At 42.2% G+C, this 20,043-nt stretch overlaps 2 protein-coding genes across 3 annotated transcripts in view; one reads left to right on the top strand and one right to left on the bottom strand.

Annotated features, from left to right (window-relative positions):
* Positions 1-13,860, bottom strand: part of HSF5 (heat shock transcription factor 5) — a 29,929-nt gene extending 16,069 nt beyond the window's left edge. For both annotated transcript variants that reach the window (XM_069791566.1, XM_069791565.1), the window contains exons 1-3: positions 12,955-13,860; positions 9,755-10,126; positions 1,723-1,817 (exon numbers count right to left, since the gene is read on the bottom strand). In XM_069791566.1, coding sequence (XP_069647667.1) covers positions 1,723-1,817; positions 9,755-10,126; positions 12,955-13,537 — 1,050 coding nt within the window. In that variant the 5' untranslated portion in view covers positions 13,538-13,860. The remainder of the gene's footprint in view (positions 1-1,722; positions 1,818-9,754; positions 10,127-12,954) is intronic.
* LOC138686938 (uncharacterized) lies at positions 13,784-14,509 on the top strand. Its single transcript, XM_069793028.1, has one exon. It carries the CDS (start codon positions 13,784-13,786, stop codon positions 14,507-14,509), a length of 726 nt encoding a protein of 241 aa, XP_069649129.1.
* Positions 14,510-20,043: the final 5,534 nt, after the last annotated feature.

Below are 20,043 nucleotides of genomic sequence, written 5' to 3'. Positions count from 1 at the left end.
CCTGCAACTGGTGGAAGATATTGAGTGGGACGATACAATGCAAAAGTTCTATTTTTTGTGAAGAATGATCAAAATGCTTAGTTGGCCAGGGTTGATTAATTTTACTGCCTTTGAGGGTTACTGATGATCGATACACAAGCAGGGCAGGACGATCAATACTGTAGCTGGCTGCATCCCTCAGCAGGAGTTTGGGGAAGTATCTACCCCAGAGCACACAAAAGGTAATCTGATTATTCCCTACAGCTCAGTGAGAACCACAGGCAAACTGCTGTCTTCTGTACCATCTGCACAGTCTCTGTCACTGTGTTCCAGGAGAAATGATCTATGTTACACTAAGACTCAGAAATCTCAAGAAGTCGTGTTGATCCATTCTGTATGATATTTGTGTTACCCTGCTCAGTGAGAGCCAGTTACTGACCTGGTAGAACTGACTGATGCCACTGCTTGCTTTTGGGCTGCTCACACAGAGGATTACCTGCCAGCAATCTCTGCCCAGATGCACCAGCAGCTTTTGACTGGGAGTTCCCTTGTTAGAGCTGTATTATCAAAGCATCCACTAGCAAATGGCCTAAATCTCTTTTGACTCCACACACTGCTCATGGACTTGCTTCTCCAGACAACTGATTTTTACTAGACCCTTTGGACAGTGTATTTATATTATCTTTCAATCTAGCCACACCACCACCCTTGATGACTCCTTTGGAATGATCTGCTACCCTAAACATTGATCTCAGCCTTCTGAGATAAGAAGTTACTTGATTGTGACTTCCCATCACTCAGACTGATTCTCATGTCCTGGATGAAAAAGAAGCTCATGATGAAAGTGAGAGGACAAAGATACACTGTGTGAAAAATAAATACTAGAGTATCAATGGCATGATTGGTCAGTGGCTATTTATATCCTTACACCAACATGTTATCCTGGCCATAACCTGGCCATCTTGGATAACACTGTATAAAAAAACCCATGAATAAAAGACAAAGGTTGATATTTGCAAGACAGGAAACTGGATGATCAAGCTTGGGTAGGCCAACCCTTTCTCAACACACATAAGCATAACTTGCTTTGCTTGTCCTCTGTGAGGGGAAAAAAAAGTATATGCATTATGCTGTAATAGAAAAGGAAGCCCTTGCATTTTCACTTCAGATCTTTTGATATTTGATAAGCCAGGCCCTCCAAATAAGGTGTCGTTTCCACCAGAATTATATAAAGCATTTATAGTAAGTATTGTAGTTATCTTTAATAAGACATCTCTGAGGTGGGGCCAATTCCAAAAGTCACCTTAGTTTTTCTCATTCATCAAATGAAACTCAGGACTGCAGAAAGCTGTCTGGGACAAAAAAGAGGAGCTGTTTCCCAGCATTTTCATAATATTAAAGAATCTCTTTTTGTCCAGGCAAGGACATTCTTCAAAGATAAACATAGACTCGTTAAATAAAACAAATTCTGGTGAAGTCAAGCAAAAAACTTATACAGAAAAAAAGCAATCCACTGATGAGGACACCCATTATGCTGCTACCCTGAAACCTAACTTGAATTACAAAACTGCCTGTTTAATGTTCAGTTGTTCTTTGAAATTGATATTTGTAAACCACATTACTTTCACTTTCTCAAGCAGATCAATTTTCAAATTTATATCCTTCATTCCAGAAGTCCATAAACCTACAGTTCATTCATACAGTCTCCTCCGCTTTCACCTGATTTCCGTATGCTACACTCACCTGGAAAAAGCTGCAGGGGGTGTACGTCGAAGCTGTAGGACTAGCACAGCCAGTCAGAGGATCTACGTGGGCAGGTGTCGAACACTGCATTGTAGCTGCAAGAATTCAAACACAGTTATCAGACTTCCAGAATTTGTGTTTGGTATGCAGCGTTCTATTGCTTACTTTGATTAAATAGTTCAATAATCACAAGTAAACTAAATTCCAGAAATGTATTATTACCTCCCAAGTAATTTTAAAAATTATTTTTTCATCTTAAAAAATAGTTATTCCAATATATGTGTACATATATTAAAAACATATATTGTAAAATTGATACACACAGACACAGAAACTTCATAATGACAATCTTCTGTATCTTAATAACACCTATTCAGTTTGGTTGCTTGACTTTCTCATCACAACATACCGCAGAAAGTCGATTCACATAAGAAGAGCCTAGATGTTCATACACAAACACACTCTGAAATTAAACAATTATTTTATTGTAAAAAGCAACTTCGTAGATGAGGCAATATTCTGCAGGTATTATTTTTTGGTCACATGCAGAGATAATTTAAAAGTAAAGGCATTATTTGCAGAACAGATAATGTTTAAATCTGCAGTCATTCTGAGAGAGAGAGAAATCCTTGATGAAATCATATTTAGTCCACTGTTCATAATAAGTAAATGTAATAAGTATAACTTGAGACGGCAAACAGATCAGATCAACTTATTTGCAATGCCTGACACTTACATGGGATTTCACATAAGACAGTTGCTATGACAACAAATATGGTTTTTTAATCTCTATACCTATTGCCCTTTTTACTATGATGTTGCTGAATTTTTGTGCAGTTTGGAGCAACAAACACAGGAGCTAAACAACACAGAAAGAGCTAGTGGACATCCTTCTAAAGAAGCATGAGATATGTGTATGACTCATTACTTCAAAAGCTAATTCTGAGCAACTTTATGATGAAGTCTGGACAACTTTCAGAAGAACATCTGTGACCTGTGAACATATTACAATTCTGGATATTGCCAAAAACCTAAATGATATCTGCGTTTCACTCACTGGAAACTCCAAAGTATGTTTACAAACCCAAGAAAACTACCAAAGAAAACTTTTGAAGGGCTACTGTAAAAACAATGCAAGAGAGCAATGACAAAGGAGAAATTTCTTGTAACCTGCTAGAGTGATTCTAAGGAAAAACAAACACATATTACAAAGAACCTATTTTCTAAGAAAAGGAAGGACCTGAAGGGAAAAAGTGCTTGTGAAATAGTAGGTAAGTGTAAAATATTAAGTCCAGATCATATACTATAAAAACCTGCAAGTAAAATATAAATGACAGTATTTTTACAGTTAGTAGAGCTTATAGCAAAAGCAACTCATTAATCAAATGAATCGTTATGTTTGTAAATCAAAGTTAGAAGAACAAAAATAACTATGCAGAAGACTAGACTGATGACTGATTCTGAATGGTTCTGAAATGCAGAAAGTTGCATAAAAAGAATAGTTTGCACTCACAACAACTTTTTTTTTTTATGGACAGTCACTATATATCCAAACAACTTTTTAAATAACACTGAAGAAAGCATTTAGTGACAGGCAGTGTTACCAAAGGCAAAGGTGTTGATTAATTTATAATATTTCATTTATAATAAGGTTTTTTTATAATTTTATAATTATACTTTTATAATAAGTCTTCAAATTGAATCAAGATTCAAGAAACACACCTGCTTCACTCACATGCTTTTGTCCTACCCTGTTAATTGGAGAGAAGAAATTTCTAAGCTCTTTTGTCTAAGATATAGTTAAACTAGTCATACCTAGAAGAAATTACCAGCTAAAGCACATTCTGCCACAGGCTGTTATGAAATAACTGACAGTGAACATGGATCTCATTTGAATACTAAGGAGACAGGGATGAATGGCATCTTATGGAATAAATAAATAATTACTGAACAAATTAAGAAAAAGATACAGCCCCTTCCATCAAACAAGATGGATCAGCCTCAAAATAAATTTGGTTTCTGCCAAAAAAGAGGCGTACTTCTGCCCATACAGGCTATGGATGGAAATTTTCACACACTCTTTAGGACATAGTATGGGGAATATGAACACTGATTTATGAAAATGAAATTGCTGTCAGTGGGGCTATAACCAACCCAGCAACGGACCTCTGAGAACAAGCAGAGATCAATGAAGAGCACAGTTCACAGAACAAGGAAAGGACTGAACATCCTGCATCACAAATATTCTTGAACAGAAGTCGAATGACCATGTTTCAAACTTACTGAAAATACCTTTGGATATCCAAACAGGTTGCAAATAAATCAGGAAAAGAAACCAATAGTTTTAAAGGAAGTTATTTAGAAGGATGTTAACAAAAAATGTATAAGCAAATACAAGTTATAAATCTGACAGCTGAATAAGAAAATTTAGAAGGAAATACAAGGGAATAGAGAATTAGTTGATACTGGATAATATATAAAAGGAAGGAGTCAACAAGACTACTTTTTGTTTAAGATAAATCATTCTTCATTGTCGTCTTGAAAGGCCTCCAGTAGATAGGCAAACATGGATAACTGTGATCTTGCTGATACGATAGATTTCCAAAAAGCTTTTAACAAACTCATCATCAGAAACTCTTACGAAAACTGAGCAACAACAGCATGAGAGGGAAGGCCGTACATTTAGAAAATAATGTATTTTAAAGATACAACACAGAAGATAGGAATAAATAGTCACTTTTCACAGGTAAGTGAGATCACCAGTGGAGGTTCCCCAATGACCTGTACTGGAAGTCATGCTGCTCATCATTTTAATAAAGTACTTTAAAAATTGAGGTGAGCAGTGAGGTGATGCTTGGTGATAATACCAGGTTATTCATGTCAGAAAAGAGCAGTCAGCTACGAAGACGTGAAAAAAAACCACCTTATGAGTTGCCCAAAGCCACCACCCACCAGATAAAGCTCTGCACTTAGGAAAAATAAACTAATTTCACACAGAAAATGATGGGGTTTTAGTTGTCAATCAATAATTGGGAACTAGATTATTTATAAACTATAATACTAGTATTTATATACTATAATACTAGTATTATAGTAGCAAGTTTCAGAAAGATATCAGCTCAAGCTACTGTCAAAAAGACCTCCAAAGTAAAAAATGAAACAATCAGATTGTTAGGAAATAATACAAAAGGGAACAGAGAATGAAATAGGAACATTATTGCTCCACTGTATAAATCCATGATTCACCCATAGCTTGACCACCATGTATATTTTTGGACTCTACATCTCAGTAAGAAAATAACAGAACAGGTTATAGGTAAGGCAACATGGATGATGTACAGAACACTTTCCTGAAGGAAGAGCTAAGTGGGGCAGGACTCCCCATTCCAGAGAAAATGCAACCAAAGGAACTAAGATAGAAGTATTTAAAATCATAAACGGTGCAGTGAGAGGCGTATGGATATAGACACATTCTCACAAAACCCAAAAGGAGATTTAATGAATATGCAATAGGGTCAAAAGAGACAAGAAAAGGTGGCTCTTTGCACAAAATGCAATTAATCTGTGAAATTAAGTCCTTGTCACAGATGATGTATATGCCACAAATCTACATTGGTTGGGAGAAACAGACAAGTTCGTGGAAGTGAACTCTACTGAGGGCTATTAAATACAACTCATATTATGGTTTATTAATTCCCTGAGCCCACACTGTTAGAGTATTTTGGCAGAGCATCAGTCCGTGCTTGCTCTACTCCTGCACTCTTCCTTGGGCATCACCGTCAGAGGAAATGATGAGCTATATGGACATTTGGTCTGATCAAGGCTAGTATTCTTATCTCCAAAGCAGAGAACTATTAATGAGAAAATTATTGAGGCATTCACTAAATCCTGTTTTCTCAACATTGGAAAAATTGGATCAATTGTATAGAAATGAGATGACAATATTAACATCACATTCTTATATACATCTTCCTCCTACATGAAGGCTACAGCTCTACCAGTAAACTAATGCTTCCAGATCCATTCTCTGGCAGAGAGTATGTTAATACTATTAAAATCTCTTACTCTTCCAAGTCAAAACAGACATATCCAAACAGCCTGTTGGGAACGGTCCCAAGCCCATGCCAACCACTGAACTAAGCACAGCACTTTTGGGGGAGAGCGCTAACCAGGCTAATGATCTAATGATAGAACTGATCAAGACACCCAGACACTTTTCCTGGCAAAGTCTGATACAGTAGCATAGACACAGACAGCTATGCTTGAGCTCAGCCATGGTTTTTAGCAAAGATGTATCTTGCCAATGTATCTGGAAGTTAGAGCCTAAGTGTAAATAAAATCTAAGAACATCAAAAAAGCTCCATGCTTACAGTTCGATGTGTACACATTTGTACTGCATGCTTTTTACAGGTTCCAATACTACATGCAAGCTCAGAAAAGCTGAAAGCCCCCAAATAAATGCAAACCCAGTATGATCAGCAGCAGATCTTTTCCAAGCTTGAAAAAACACCACAATTTCTCCAAAGATCTGTTGGAAATTGAAGGAACACATGTATCATCGCTATGCATTCAAGATAGCAACAGACATTAATAAGCATTATTATCAGCTCAGCTGGGCCAAAGGGCATGAGACTGACACTGTCCAGCATCATCCATTCCACTCGAGCATGTACTACATGGGAAATACTAAGGAAGAACCTTAAAACCAGCCTTTCAGTGTGAACTTATCATGTCAGGTCCAAAAGTTATGCCTAAGAGAAGGCAGGTACTCATCAGAAAGCTGTGCAGGAAATTAGGGAATGCAGCTGTGCCTGTTCCTGACAGATCAATGAACACATCGGAATGGGCCTGAATACAAAAACTATGCAAGCTCCGATCCTTTACCAACCAGAAGACTGATGAAAATGAAGATGATACCCAAGGTCTCTTCAATAAGGGAAAATGGGAAAGACAATATTGTTTGAACTTATACATTTAGGTGGGATTAATTGCCTTACTGCTACATAGACTCCGGTGTCTAGCAGTTGTCAACTCTTTGCACAGTCAATGAACAAATAGGTTCTTCAGAAAGAAATGAATTGTCTTCCGAAGGCATATGTCTAAGAAAGTTGGAATGACTCAACCTCTGGGAGGTGCCTGTTTCTCTCTACTGACTATATATGTAATCTAAATGACAAGCCCAGGCATATACAACTAACTATTATACATTCAGATCAATCTTAGGCAAGATGAATCCTACAACTAGTTTTACAAGTGCATTACTAATGCATCTAGTCTGCTTTTCTCAAGGGAAAATATGGTGCTATTCATGCTGTGTTAAAACAGATGTTTTCAGCTGCTTATTTATCTTAAGAATCCCTTTTTGACCATGTGAATTTTAAGCCTTACATACAAAGAAAATGACTTACCTTAACAGAGGGTGTATCATTCAGAATAACATGACTACTCCTAAACTACCACTCACCAGAAAGGTTATCATATGTAAATGAACCCTACAGCCACAGATGTATTCGAAAGGCATGACTGGACTTGCAATGTCAGGTGGCACCAATAACTAACATTTCTCACACAGTTTCCTTGGCTGATTTTTCATTATTAGGATACTCTCTGATAATAAAGCTTCACTGCATTTCTTTGATGCAATCCCACTACTGTCAAAGGTTTTGCAGATAGCTGAAAGCAAACAGAACTAAATCCTTAAAATAATTACAGTCTAATGCTAGTGGGAAAAAAAAGATCCAGATGAGCATCTTTTATTTTACTGCCCTTTCAATAAGAATCTTAATGAAAAAACAGGAAAATCTTTTTGTCGCTGAAGTTAACAAACAAGTCTGAATATACATAAAAAGAAATCTTTTGACAAAGTTCTACTTTGATTTAATCTAATGGGACATCAAAAGTGAAATTAAAAGAGTCAAGAATAAGGCTTAACATATATTCTTTAGTACCCTCACTTATAAAATACATATTTTAAGATTAACTATCACTTTTGAAATAAGCTAATCTTGGTGCTGTGCTCTCAAGATGAAGGAAAGCAGACTTTTTCATGTGGACATATGAAGAAATAAGCTTTCAGCATTCTGTATGGTATAATATACAGAAGAAGGGATAGCAGAGAGATTGAGATACACAGGGACAGAAGTAAAAACACTGATACAGTCCTAAGTGACAGTGAAAATCAAAAGATGTATAATCTCTCTAGTGAAATGTCAAACTTATCTTCTCAGAACTACTAATGAATTCATTGGAGTTTTCAAAAGCCTCAGTTTCCACAAGTTTCTCTATTTTCGTTTGAATTACACCTTAATTTTTGTACCTTGGAAAATCTGGTACGCTTTCATCATGCCCTCCCCCACACCTCCCACCCCAGAAGATTTTACCTGTACAACATAGCCAATTTATTCTTTAAACTTTTATTACTCCCACGAGAGAGACTAGCATCATCCAGTTATAGAGATCTACATACTCATGTCTAAATCTACGCTATCCTCCCTCAACTCCTCTCCAGTCAGTACTGCAAAATCAGCACATCCCAGGACACGAGTAATCTCAGCCCGACACACTCTAAACCAAGCTATAGGAATTGTACCCTGAAGATGCCCATTTCCTTCCCATGACTACAGAAGAGGTCCGGGGAACTAGCTGATATATAGACATCTAAAATTCAGTATAATGAATTTTAGCCTATGCTCTGTAACCGACAGAAACGTGATGTGGGGACCATCTCCCACCTTAAGCAGGTATTCTGGATGAGGCTTTGGGCAACCTGGTCTAGAGGCTTTGAGCAACCTGCCCATGGTAGGGGGGTTGGAACTAGATGATCTTGGAGGTCCCTTCCAACCCAAATCATTCTATGGTTCTACAGTTCTTGGGACACCCTGCTCCTGGGAGGAGACGTAATAGTTTGCAGCTGGTAACGCAGGCTCTAGCCACCGCAGTAATCTTTGCAAGTAGCATAGGGCAAGGAGCACATGGCAAAAGTTGCCTGTCTCTGAAACATTTAAGTGTCCACAAGAAATGCCTCGCTCTTCAGAATCCTTGACAAAAATGATGTTATGGAAACTAGCGATTATTGTCTGAAACATTCTCAGCAGAAGTCTCAGAAGACACACACAAAAGGCGTGAAGATTTCACTGTGTACTTGGAGAAAGACAGCAGCCACCACGTGTAGGATTTCTAAACGGGGATATCTATCTTAGTGAAGGTGCAGCTGCCGAGGAAGGAACAGGCAGAAGGGAAGAATAATAACTGAACTTTAGTTTGTTCAAGGAAAGAGTCACTATGTTCTGAGTTTCAGAAGTTTTAGGGAAATAAAAAAAAAACAGACCCTCCCCCCCAAAAAAATAACCTATCACATGATTTTTCCAATTCAAGGTAAGGGCAAGGAAAAGAACAATAATTTGCTTCAACTTCTCTTCTGACGAATAAAAACACTTAAGTGAGACTGAAAATTTTAGCAGAAACATTTTAGACAAAAGAAAGGAGTGAAGACTTGTGCTTTCTAGTCTTCAGTGCATGAAAAAAATACAACATAAAGAAGCTAAGCAAGAAAAAAAATTAAGATATGAAAATAGTATGAGCACAATGAAATATTCTACACAATACTTTTGACTGATCTTTAACTTTAAAAACTTAACCTGGGAAAACACAAGACCAGGGACTAGTATACTACTTTTCAACAAGTACTCAGTGCTTTAGTATCATTGTCCAAGTTTTGCTTAATTAAAAAAACATATGAAAGTTAACCTAACACTGACTAGTTGTAGACAAATGTTTTTCTCCTCACCCTTTAACCTCAACAGAGAGGCTACCTGGAAAATCACCAGGGGACGCTCAAAATCTGGAGGAAGGAAAGGAATACGAAACAGAAAAGCTTTTTGGTTTAAAGATCTGTCTTCCTTTTAGACTTTACACTTTCTATCTATTTCTCACTTGAGATATACACATGACAGAGAATTATAGAAAAATATTTTTTAAAGCATCACTTTTAAATATCTTCTTGAAAAGCAAGTGCAGAAATTTTTTTTCTTACCTGTTGGATGGTAGGCTTGTGAGTACTGCACTGAAGGTGCATAGCTGCTGTATTTTGGAAGGGAAGTGGCAATGTTTCGAGACCCTTGCTGAAGTGGCAGAATAGAGACAACAGGCCGGACTGTGTAGGTGACCTCTGTTGAAAACCCTCGGTGTACCGAAAAGGCAACCCCTTTATTTGGAAAAGTTGGGGAAGCCGCATGCCCTGGAAGCAAACCAAGAGAACCCTGCCATGTTCTGGAAGGCACTGGAGTCCAAGCTAAACTTTTTGTCGGTAAAGTGCCATTGTTCTGGGATGAGGTCGATATGTAGGAGTAAGGAAGGAAACTGTCTTGATGATAAGGTTGATGAAACTGTCCTACAGTCAGCGGTCCTGCAGTGGGTACAAAATAAAGTGGAACAAGTGTTAAGGAAAGGAGTTTTCACAGGCAATGAAAGGCAGTATGAGGAGCCAAGACTCTACAACATTATTTGGGAAGACTGCCTTTGCTCCAATGTACTTAATCCAGAAACAGACTGCCTTCTTACAGGTGAACATCCAGTAACTGCTGCAGTGGCATGAGTGCAGTGCCAATGGAGAGTTATCTATGTAGCATTCAATCTCCTTAAACTTGCAGTAACAAGTTATCAATATTTAGAAATGTACTATAAATCAAATGCATCGTAACTTGCTAAACCAAACAAAAGTAATTTAGAAAGTACTGTGTGTTAAATCGGGCAATACAGTTAAAAAAAAAAAAAAAAGAGAGAAATTGTAAAGCAAGACTACCAAACTCCAAAGCTGACAGCTCATAGACAGCTATGGGAAGGGCAATGTCAAAATCCTCCAAGTGGCTTTGAAAGTACTTTATGACAAGTCCTTTAATTTGTCAAGAAAAAAAATTCAAAGCCAACTTTTTTCCAGTCAGCTCAAATAGTTCAGTTTAGACTAAAATATGCCAAAATTTGCCATTTTGTTATTTCCTAGATGTTCCTTTTATTCTGCCCTTAGTTCCCTCTCTTAGTCAGTTATTATTTCATGAAATGGTATTTGTTCTTATACCGTAACAGCTTGATTTCTGTTAGAGGTTTTGGTGACTTTGTTGAAACACTGACAGTAACACCAAGAACATTTATGCTCAGCGAATTCCTAAAAGAACTACTGCATTTGTGACTTTTCCACAGTGTTGTATATAGCCATGCTAATTATAAGTTTCAGGATCATTTACATCAATAGGGTTTATCGAGAAGTCAGGCTTTCTCAGACTTGTAGTTCCCAATTCTCACTCTAAAGGACTTTTTACAAAAATAGCCTCACATCTACCTCTTTCACTCCTCTGATGGGAACTAATTCAAGAAATGGGTAACATACAGTCATTATTCTACAAGTTCATATTAAATCATTAGGAATCACTAAATAAATACCACTGGCCCTGAAAACGTAGTAAGAGTTAATGTATGAGACTGTTTATTTCCTGTTCAGTGTTTTTACCATATATAAACAGAGAATGAACAGAGGGATGAGAATTCCTTTGTTTATATTTTACTTTTGGATGGGGAAATTAAGATTATCTAGTTTTAACCCATAAACAAGACACCACAGGATGCCAAGTTCCGAAGCACCAGTGGCTTTACCGGAATTGTTCGTGGATGTTCAACACAGAGTTACATGTTGCAAGACATTTGGAACAGATTGACACTTTTCAAACAAAAATATCTTTTAGCTATCAAATTACCTCACATTTACAGCAAAGGCATGCCCCTAAATAGTCAGTACAGAGCACACAGTAAATGGTCAGCCTGTCAGAACTCAACTGCATATAAAGCCCAATGTTTTCCTTGTTCTTTCTGCCTTTCTAGAAACTGAGACTCCTAGAGCAAAAGCTCTCTAAAACTGCACCCATAAAAAGAGAGGCCAAAAAATTAAAAGGTTTATCTTTCTTAGCATTTACTCTACCAATGGCCTGCAGTACATCAGTCAGACCAGATTTCATTGAAGAAGTCTGTAACGACTTATCTTAGTCTTAACAATGTTAACACCAAATCTTTAATTAATGCTTCCTAGCCTTGGTATTGAGAGAAGTTCCTTCCCTTCTCACATGCTTCATTTTGTTTTCTTGGTACTACAGATGTAGTTCCACACACATCATAGAAAACACCGCACGAACTAGATGACAGTTCCTACTCTGAAACAGTAACCAAGAATAAGTATCATGATATCCTACTCTGTTCTAAATGCAGGCTAGTGCTGCAGGAAGCAGTACCACCAACTGCTTCTCCCCTTCTCCTGATTGCACAGTCCTGCCACTTCTCCTGCACCAAGCCTTGCAGGACCCATGTGGTGCATCACCCTGGCCCGACAGCCAGCCGCAAACAGGCCGCTCAAGTCTTGTCCTCAGATCATTGTGCTGAACCAACACGGTTGCTGTATCAGCTGCAAGGAAGATGGTGGTTAACACGTGCCCAAGGGAATGGCAGTAGGACTGCTCTTCTGGTAGCAGCCCCCAGTTCGATTGAACAAAGAGCATCGCAAAACAAGATATTCACATCTTCCTTACACAGCTTCAACTACAATGCTTATATGGAATTTGTGGAATAATCCTCTGAGAGCTTAGACTCGTCTTGGAAAACTCAGATCCTCTCAATGAGGGTTAGAAAGAAAGAAAACATGTTCTGGGGCTTTTCAACAATATTATTTTCTCTTTAGCTCTCACCTACTCATTCAATCCTCTTTAAAAATTATCTAGCTTGCAATTCTTTTTCAGGAGACAACTGACAGAAATCTTGCTATCAGGTCTTTTCTCCTTTGCACAAAACTGACAGGAAGCTCTAGTTGTCACTTCAGATGACCCACTGTTTCACACACATTTAATGAGAGCTTATTAAGCATCCCTACTGATGGGCAAGTAGGAGTAACTTTCACCTGTTAGAGCTGTGCTAGCTCCACAGAGATTGGGCGAGGGTGTTCTTAGTGTAATATGTAATGGGGACTGTACTGTAGTCTACAGGCAGACTGAAACACTTGTGAACCATGTTACCCATGCTTACTGGCAGGAGATCTACCTGCATGAAAAACAACCATTTTCCTACACCGGGTAAACTGAGCAGCCAACAGCAAGGACAGGTAACCCTCCTCCCTCAGGGCAGTGCTGACTTTCAAACCCCATGCCACCCAGTGCTTCTCAAACCCACCACAGCCCCGCATGGCCCACCCCGCCTTACCGGGCCCGTTGGCCTTGCCAAGTGTCGAGGGCGGCAGCAGCGGGTCCATGTGCAGCGACGTGCCCAGCACCCGCTGGAAGCGGTTGGGCGGGCGGCTGGTCACCTCCAGACCAGCAGCCAGCTTCGCCTTGTTGGTGCGCGTCAGGCGCTTCAGGTGGATGAGGAGGTCGGGGCGGTCACGGCGAAAGTTGGGGCTGTGGAAGTGGTGCAGGGGCCCGGTGGAGCCGCCGCCATCACCAATGCCAGCCCCCAGGCCAGGCCCAGGTCCAGGCCCCACCACGCTGCCCACCGGCCCCGTCACCACCTTGCGGAAGCCATAGAGGTTGAGCTGTCGGATGAAGCTGGTGAAGTTCTTGGTCTTGAAAAAGTCGGCAGCTCCCTCCGTCCCATCGCCAGCTGGCCCCGTGGAGCAGCTCAGCCCTGCGCCCAGCAGCTCGCTCTCGAAGAGCGGCTGGTCAATGAGCAGCCCCTCGCCACGGGCATCCCAGCAGATGGAGCGGTAGTGTGGGCTGTTTACCAGCTGCCACAGCTTGGCCGGGAAATTGTTGGGGTTGATGGGGGCGGGCAGCCGCGGCTCCTCCATGCCGGCGGGGAGTGAAGGACGCGGTATCTGAAGGACGCGGAATCCGAAGGACGCGGAATCTGCTCGCGTTCTAAACGGCCGCCGCGCGAGGGCCGCCCCCCAGCGCCCGTGCCGGCCCGCGCGCCACTCGGCACGTGCCCGGCTCACGACGCGCGGCCCGCCGCGCCGGGGCCGGCCCCCCCATCCCCTCAGCGCCGGTTCCCCCCCGCAGCCCCGGCATCCCTTCGGCACACCCGCAGCCCCGCCATGCCTCTCAGCTCCTCAGTGCCCTCAGCTCCGCCATCCCCCTCAGTGCGCCCAGTGCCCTCAGCTCCACCATCCCCCTCAGCTCCCCCGGTCCCCTCAGACCCGCCATCCCCCTCAGACCCACCATCCCTCTCAACCGCCGCCATCCCCCTCAGCTCCCCCGGTCCCCTCAGACCCACCGTCCCTCTCAACCGCCGCCATCCCCCTCAGCTCCCGCAGTCCCCTCAGACCCGCCATGCCCCTCAGACCCGCCATCCCTCTCAACCGCCGCCCTCCCCCTCAGCTCCCCCGGTCCCCTCAGACCCACCATCCCTCTCAACCGCCGCCATCCCCCTCAGCTCCCCCGGTCCCCTCAGACCCGCCATCCCCCTCAGCCCCCCCGTCCCCTCAGCTACCCCAGTCCCTTCAGCCACCGCCATCCCCCCCAGCGCCCCACTCTCCTCAGCTCTACCACCCCCTCAGCCCCCCAGTCCCCTCAGTTCTGCCATCCCCCTCAGCTCCCCCGACCCCCTCAGCTTCCCCAGTCTCTTCAGCTCCCCCAGTACCCTCAGACCACCCAGTCGCCTCAGCCCCGCTGACTCCTCCCCTCAGCACCGCCATCGCCTCCGCGCCGCCGTCCCTTCAGGCTCGCCGGTCTTCTCGGCCCCGCCGCTCCCCTCAGCCCTGGTGCCACCGGCGGCTCACATCGATCCCGTGAGGGAGCAGGCGGCTGAGCCCTGGGGGTGAAACCTGCTGCTCGGAGCGGCCCCGCTGCCAGCCCGGGGCCGTCCCCGGGGGAGACTGGAGGTCCCTGAAGCAAAGCCTGGGTGGACACCGTGCCACCAGCCCAGCCCCGTGGAAAAAGGTTAAAAATGCGGTCCTCACAAGGACCCCGCCTCAAACACCTGTGGGTGGAGGAGGACTGCGCTGGAGGGGTGTTCGCTGGGGTCGAATGGTAGGAAATAAAGAAGGGGCTGAAGGGCCGGGTTTCACAAAAGGAGTTAAATTGAACCCCACAGAGTAATAATCTTGAGAAGAGGGTGGAGAACGAGGTGATGATTTCTGCTGATCATCCTAACTTCTTCAGGACAACAGCATGATGAAGGACTGCAGATCTACTACCTTGGTACCTACTGATTGGGGAAGACACTGGACATCGGGGAAATGCAGCACTGGTAAACATATGATACATAATCCTAACTTGATGAACATGGTGATGATCTTTGAACTGATGATTACCACTCATGAAAGAAATGATGAAGTTAGAGCAGATGTTTGAAAGCATCAGCTTAAAGTTCACTGGCAGTTCACAAAAGGGAAAAGAAAATGAGTTCAGAAGGGACTGGAAGAGGAATACAGAACAAATCAGGAATTATAAGTGTCACATTTGCCCTAAAACCCCTCCAAACTTCTGCAGTTCTGATCTCTCCCACTCTGGGATAGCTTGGGTAGAATTAAAATGGGATAGAGAAAATCAGCATCAAGAATATGAACTAGCTGCAACAGAAGGAAGTACTGAAGAAGAAATCTTCAGAGGGGGTCTTATTGTATAAAAAGGTAGGTAGTAAAGTTGTAGGTAACATAAAGGAGCTGAGCGTGACTAATGAAGGACACCAAATAGAAGAAGTCAAATCAGGTACTTAATCACATGGAAACTGGGGAACTAATTGCTATGGGATGTTTTGGGTACCAGAATGTTACTTGGCTGGGGGGTGGTGGTGGGAAGATAAGCTATATTCACAAGAAAAGTACATCCAGGGCTCTTAAAAGCAGCACCTTTGTCACTGCTAGTCCCCAAACTGCGCACTGGAGGAAGCTCAGAGTTCTTACCTGAGATGTACTAGTACACATCTGCCCTCCTAAACTCTTCTTGGGGTTCTACTGTTAGCTATGACTGGAGGCATGCTACAAGGACTTTTTTTTTTTTCCCCCTACCCTAGCATAACCATTCTTACCGCTTTAGAACAAGAATCTGCTATGAATCAAAAGGGGAAGAAGAGCAAGGAGCTGGGAAAGGAAGAGTGTGGTAATCTCTCTCTGCTTGCATCCTATCCATGGGTCACCAGCAGTGACAGAAGAAAATGACATTCCTCTGTCTTGGCTGCCCTCAGAGCAAGAAAGTAGTGAGAAGTTTGAGCACCTGCATATTTCCTGGCCTTAAATAAATTACCTTAGAGTTGTCATAAGACTTCTCAGCAAGAAGGTACAAAACCAAACACCTCTTTAACTGAAATCATCCTTATTGCTTTGGTTTGCAGCACAGCCTCAAACCACCAAGGCAAGTGAAAGTGCAGTAAGTTTTGTAGAGGGGACAAAATTGAATGAACTGGTGGGAAACTGTTCCTATTTGTAAAATGAAAGCAAACTCACTCTGCTCTTCCGCATAGCTGAAGTGAGGAAAAAGATGTTAGACTGACTAGATTAAATATTTTGGGTGGAGTTGCTAACAGAGTTCCCCACTTGAAATTAAAGCAGACAGGTAAAACAGGAAACAGGACAAGGAAAAATGATGATAAGGAGAGATTAGAAGACTTTACTTTTGCCTCTTTTTCAGCAGACTGGCTGATTGTTTCTCTCAGTCTCTGCCTGTCTTTGGCACATTTAGCACATATATCATTATTCTGAGTCAGTAGCAACAGCAGGAAGGAGCAGAAATTTTGTCAGCGTTATCATTAAAGCTAAAATCCTGCACAACAGAAGAATGTTGCTTTACCTAAGGAATTAATGGCCTACAATTCTAGTGAACTCATGCTGCCGTTTTCCCAAGTGGCCTTGCATTTTTATTTCCTCAGTAATTATTCACTTAAGAATTATGTAATGGTTGCTTAGCGTAAACAGCCAAAACTTAAGTAAAGCATACGGAATGCAAACCTGAAAAACCAAGAAAAAAGCCCACTTCACAAAAACATTTTCTCAGCGTTCCTGAGATTATCTTTTGCATTACTTCAATGAAATGATTTAAGGCTTCTCTTCTCTCCCTGTGCAGCAGGAGTCCAAGAAGATTACCTGACAGTGGGATAGGTGAATTTTTTACTATATCATCCATAACTGAGGTCAGAGCCAGCAATATGTAGTCTATAACTGAAATGCAGAGACTGAGCCCCTAAAACTAAAAACCCCCTGAAACTAAAGCCCAGAAACATAGGTCCCTTTTAAGCATTTCCTTCCGTACTTTGAAGCTGAGCCCATAGCTGCAAAACAGATGACTTTTTAAAGGCAGAATCATGTTTTTCATCAGCATCCAGAGTGCCGCAAGCTCCCAGCAAAGCCATGGCTCACGCCTTCCAGCGCCTTGCTACTCATGCCAGGTCACACGAGACACGATTTTACAGCAGATGTGGCAGGAGGTACAGCATGAAGAGAACAGATTTGTAGCTCTCTGACAGCAAGTGCGCTTGACTCACCAAGCAAGCCTGATAATGAGAAGAGAGATAATGGTCCCTTTAGCTCTCTTGGTAGATCGGCCTCTGAACTGTTCGTGCCTTAGACTTAACACATGGGCTCCCCAGAACAACTTATTCTGGGGAACACTGGAAGTTTCCTCTTACTTGGAACAGAACAATAATAATGAAATGCTTTTTAGCAAGAAATTGTGTAGCTCAGTCAAAAGCTGTTGGACTGCACAGGATTTACAGGTAACACTGCCCTGCCTTTTCAGCCAGCCTTACAGCTGCTTCCTCTCTACCTCTCCTTTCATGCACGCTTTTAACTCCCTCTCCAGTCTTCACTCAACACCTGCCTCGTCACCCTTCCAGCCCCACGCTGACCTATGCTTTTCACTCTTTCTTCCCCAAATTACAATCCTCTGGCTCTGAAGAGAGGTAAGAAGCACAATCTGCCCAGCAGCACGGGCTCCCTCCTCCCTGTGGCCCCAGTTTCTTCATGCACAGCTGTGGGTCTGGTAGCACTACTGCTGCCTCCCCATTTCGATCACTAACTGGGAACTGCAGTTCTATGCAGGAATTCTGGCTTTGTTGACTATTAAATTTGTTCCTCTTTAAATGCACACCTGTTACAAGTCTGTGATGCTGTGTGCCTCCCTTCTTTCAATAGCACTGAAGTAAACTATTTTAGCAAATATCTAGCTTACTGTGCATTCAAAAGGAAGATGCTCTGCACAGTGTATATCCTGAATCTGTTAAGCCACACATGCTAGTCTTTATTTCTGACACAGCTGTACCAAATGCTTTCCCTTGGCAAGTGTCTTTGCAGCCATTTAAAAAAAAAAAAAAAAAAATCTTTCTGCAAATCTAAACAAAATCTGCATTTTTTTTCTGACTACAAGTGAAGATACATTGTTCTTTGCCACTCTATCAAATTTTCTAGCTGGTTTTTGAACAATATGACTACTTTTTTAGAAGGTGACAATGCTTTACACTCTGTCAGGAAAGAGTAGTGGCAGCTGCAATGATGAATGTTTTGTCCCAGGACATACAAAGCTTGCAAATACCCCCCAACCAAGGCTTATCCTTAGGTTGCTGTCGCCCCACCTGAGCACTCCACTTAGCATGGGCCAGTCCCGCAGGGCCACACAGCACCTGGCTTTTCAACGCAGAGGCTGACACAGGGACTTGGAACTGACTGGGCATTTGATAAGAAAGAATTGCACACAAACACGTCAGTAAAAACTACGCTTGCATGGGAGAGTAAAGTTGCATGACTGGTCTAAACTTTGTGAGACTGAAGGGTGCTGCTTTGGGCAACTTTTTTTTCTAGTTATGATTTTAAATACACTGGAGACTGTGTGCAGCATCTAAGGACAATTTGGCGTATTAGTTTTAACTTGGGAGATACAGAAATACCCAAGGTACCATAAAAAAGCAGCAGTGCCTGACGTTCACTTTCACAGAAGCCTAATGTTTTGGGAGAGAAACATACTATTTCTCTCTTACACTGAAAACTGAATGGACAGAAACACACCAAACGCACCCTCAGAAAGCCTGCATCCTTCTTGTCCATGTCTCTCACTTTAAACCGTTTCCTGCTCAGCACTCACAGGGTTCACAAGAAGGCCACACGTCACGTTCCTCTTTTCTTCCTTCGTAACCAAGGCTTAACATATCTCCTCACATCCCCTGCAGTTTCAGCATTATCTATTAATGGCTTAGCAGTGAAATAACACCAACCATCGCAAGCTTGACTTGGCTTCTCACTACACCTAAATCTGTTTATTTTGTTCAGTGGCTGATGAGATATTATGGTACAACATAAGCAGTTCCGGTTGTTAATTTTCTAAGAATTCATGCCAGTTAGTGCACTGATAGGGGAAGGCTTTGATCTCACTGTCTGTGCTAGGTTTAGACACATTTCAGTGCACATAGAGATTACCTCAGGCTGAATGTGTTGGCAAATTATGGCTTTATATTCTTTAAGTGATAATGCTTTGTTCTGTGCTCGATGATCACGAGCATTAAGTGCCCTTTGCTGGTGTGGCCAGCCTGACATTACAACTGTCATGAGCGTCTCGGCAAAATGCCTGTATTCAGCTTTGAATGCACAGGGGGAAATCCTGCTGAAGCATCATCCCAGCTGGTGGTGAGAAGCCGAAGGGTCATACAACAGTCCCAGCAGCCAGCCTTCCACCGCCTGTCAAGCTGACACTGGAACTGTTACAACAAGAGCCTGGAAGTTAATCAGTAGACTGGCCTTTCTTGTAAAGGCATCGTTCATGATTAATATTCAGCAACATTGCCTCCAAACATGACCTTCTTCTGTGTTACTGTTTCAGAAGCAATGGTTAATTTTTAAATGCGACAAGCTACCTTGCTCCTAACGTTTCTAATGCAACAAAGCGTTTAGGTACTACCTGTCTTGACATGAACACTGACCTGAACTATGGGAGTAGTTTACCAGGGAACAGCTTAAAATTAAGATCCCTGGATGCTTTAAATTGAGGACAGGCTTTCTAGAAGACTCTCCCCAGCTCCACCACAAACTGTAACTTACCTGCATCACCATTTGCACATCAAGCTGATGGAGCACAACAGTTCCCATCCCTCATCCTGCATAGAGGAACACATCCATACAGCCCATCAAGCAAAAAAAGTGGTATAAACACATTGGTGAAGAGCTAGTGAATCCTGCCTAACAGCTCTTCCTTGGAAAAGAAAAATTCCTCACCAAGTCATTATGGGAGAGGCTGGAAGGGGCTGGTATCTTGGGCAGCTGGAGGCTTGTTTGGAAGAGAGCAGAGGGCCTCAGAGCAGAAGAGCATAGCATAGGGTGCTTTGTGTCCTACCCTTGATTCTTATTTGTGAGAAGGGATATTAAATTCCTAACAT

The sequence above is a fragment of the Haliaeetus albicilla genome, chromosome 9 (assembly GCF_947461875.1).
Source record: "Haliaeetus albicilla chromosome 9, bHalAlb1.1, whole genome shotgun sequence".
NCBI classification, from domain to species: domain Eukaryota; kingdom Metazoa; phylum Chordata; class Aves; order Accipitriformes; family Accipitridae; genus Haliaeetus; species Haliaeetus albicilla.
Note: the sequence above shows the minus strand (reverse complement) of the source record. Positions and strands in the feature narration are given on the sequence as shown.

Bases quoted from the DNA above. Each gene is read 5' to 3' on its own strand.
- LOC138686938 (XM_069793028.1), top strand. From the start codon at position 13,784: ATGCCTCTCAGCTCCTCAGTGCCCTCAGCTCCGCCATCCCCCTCAGTG.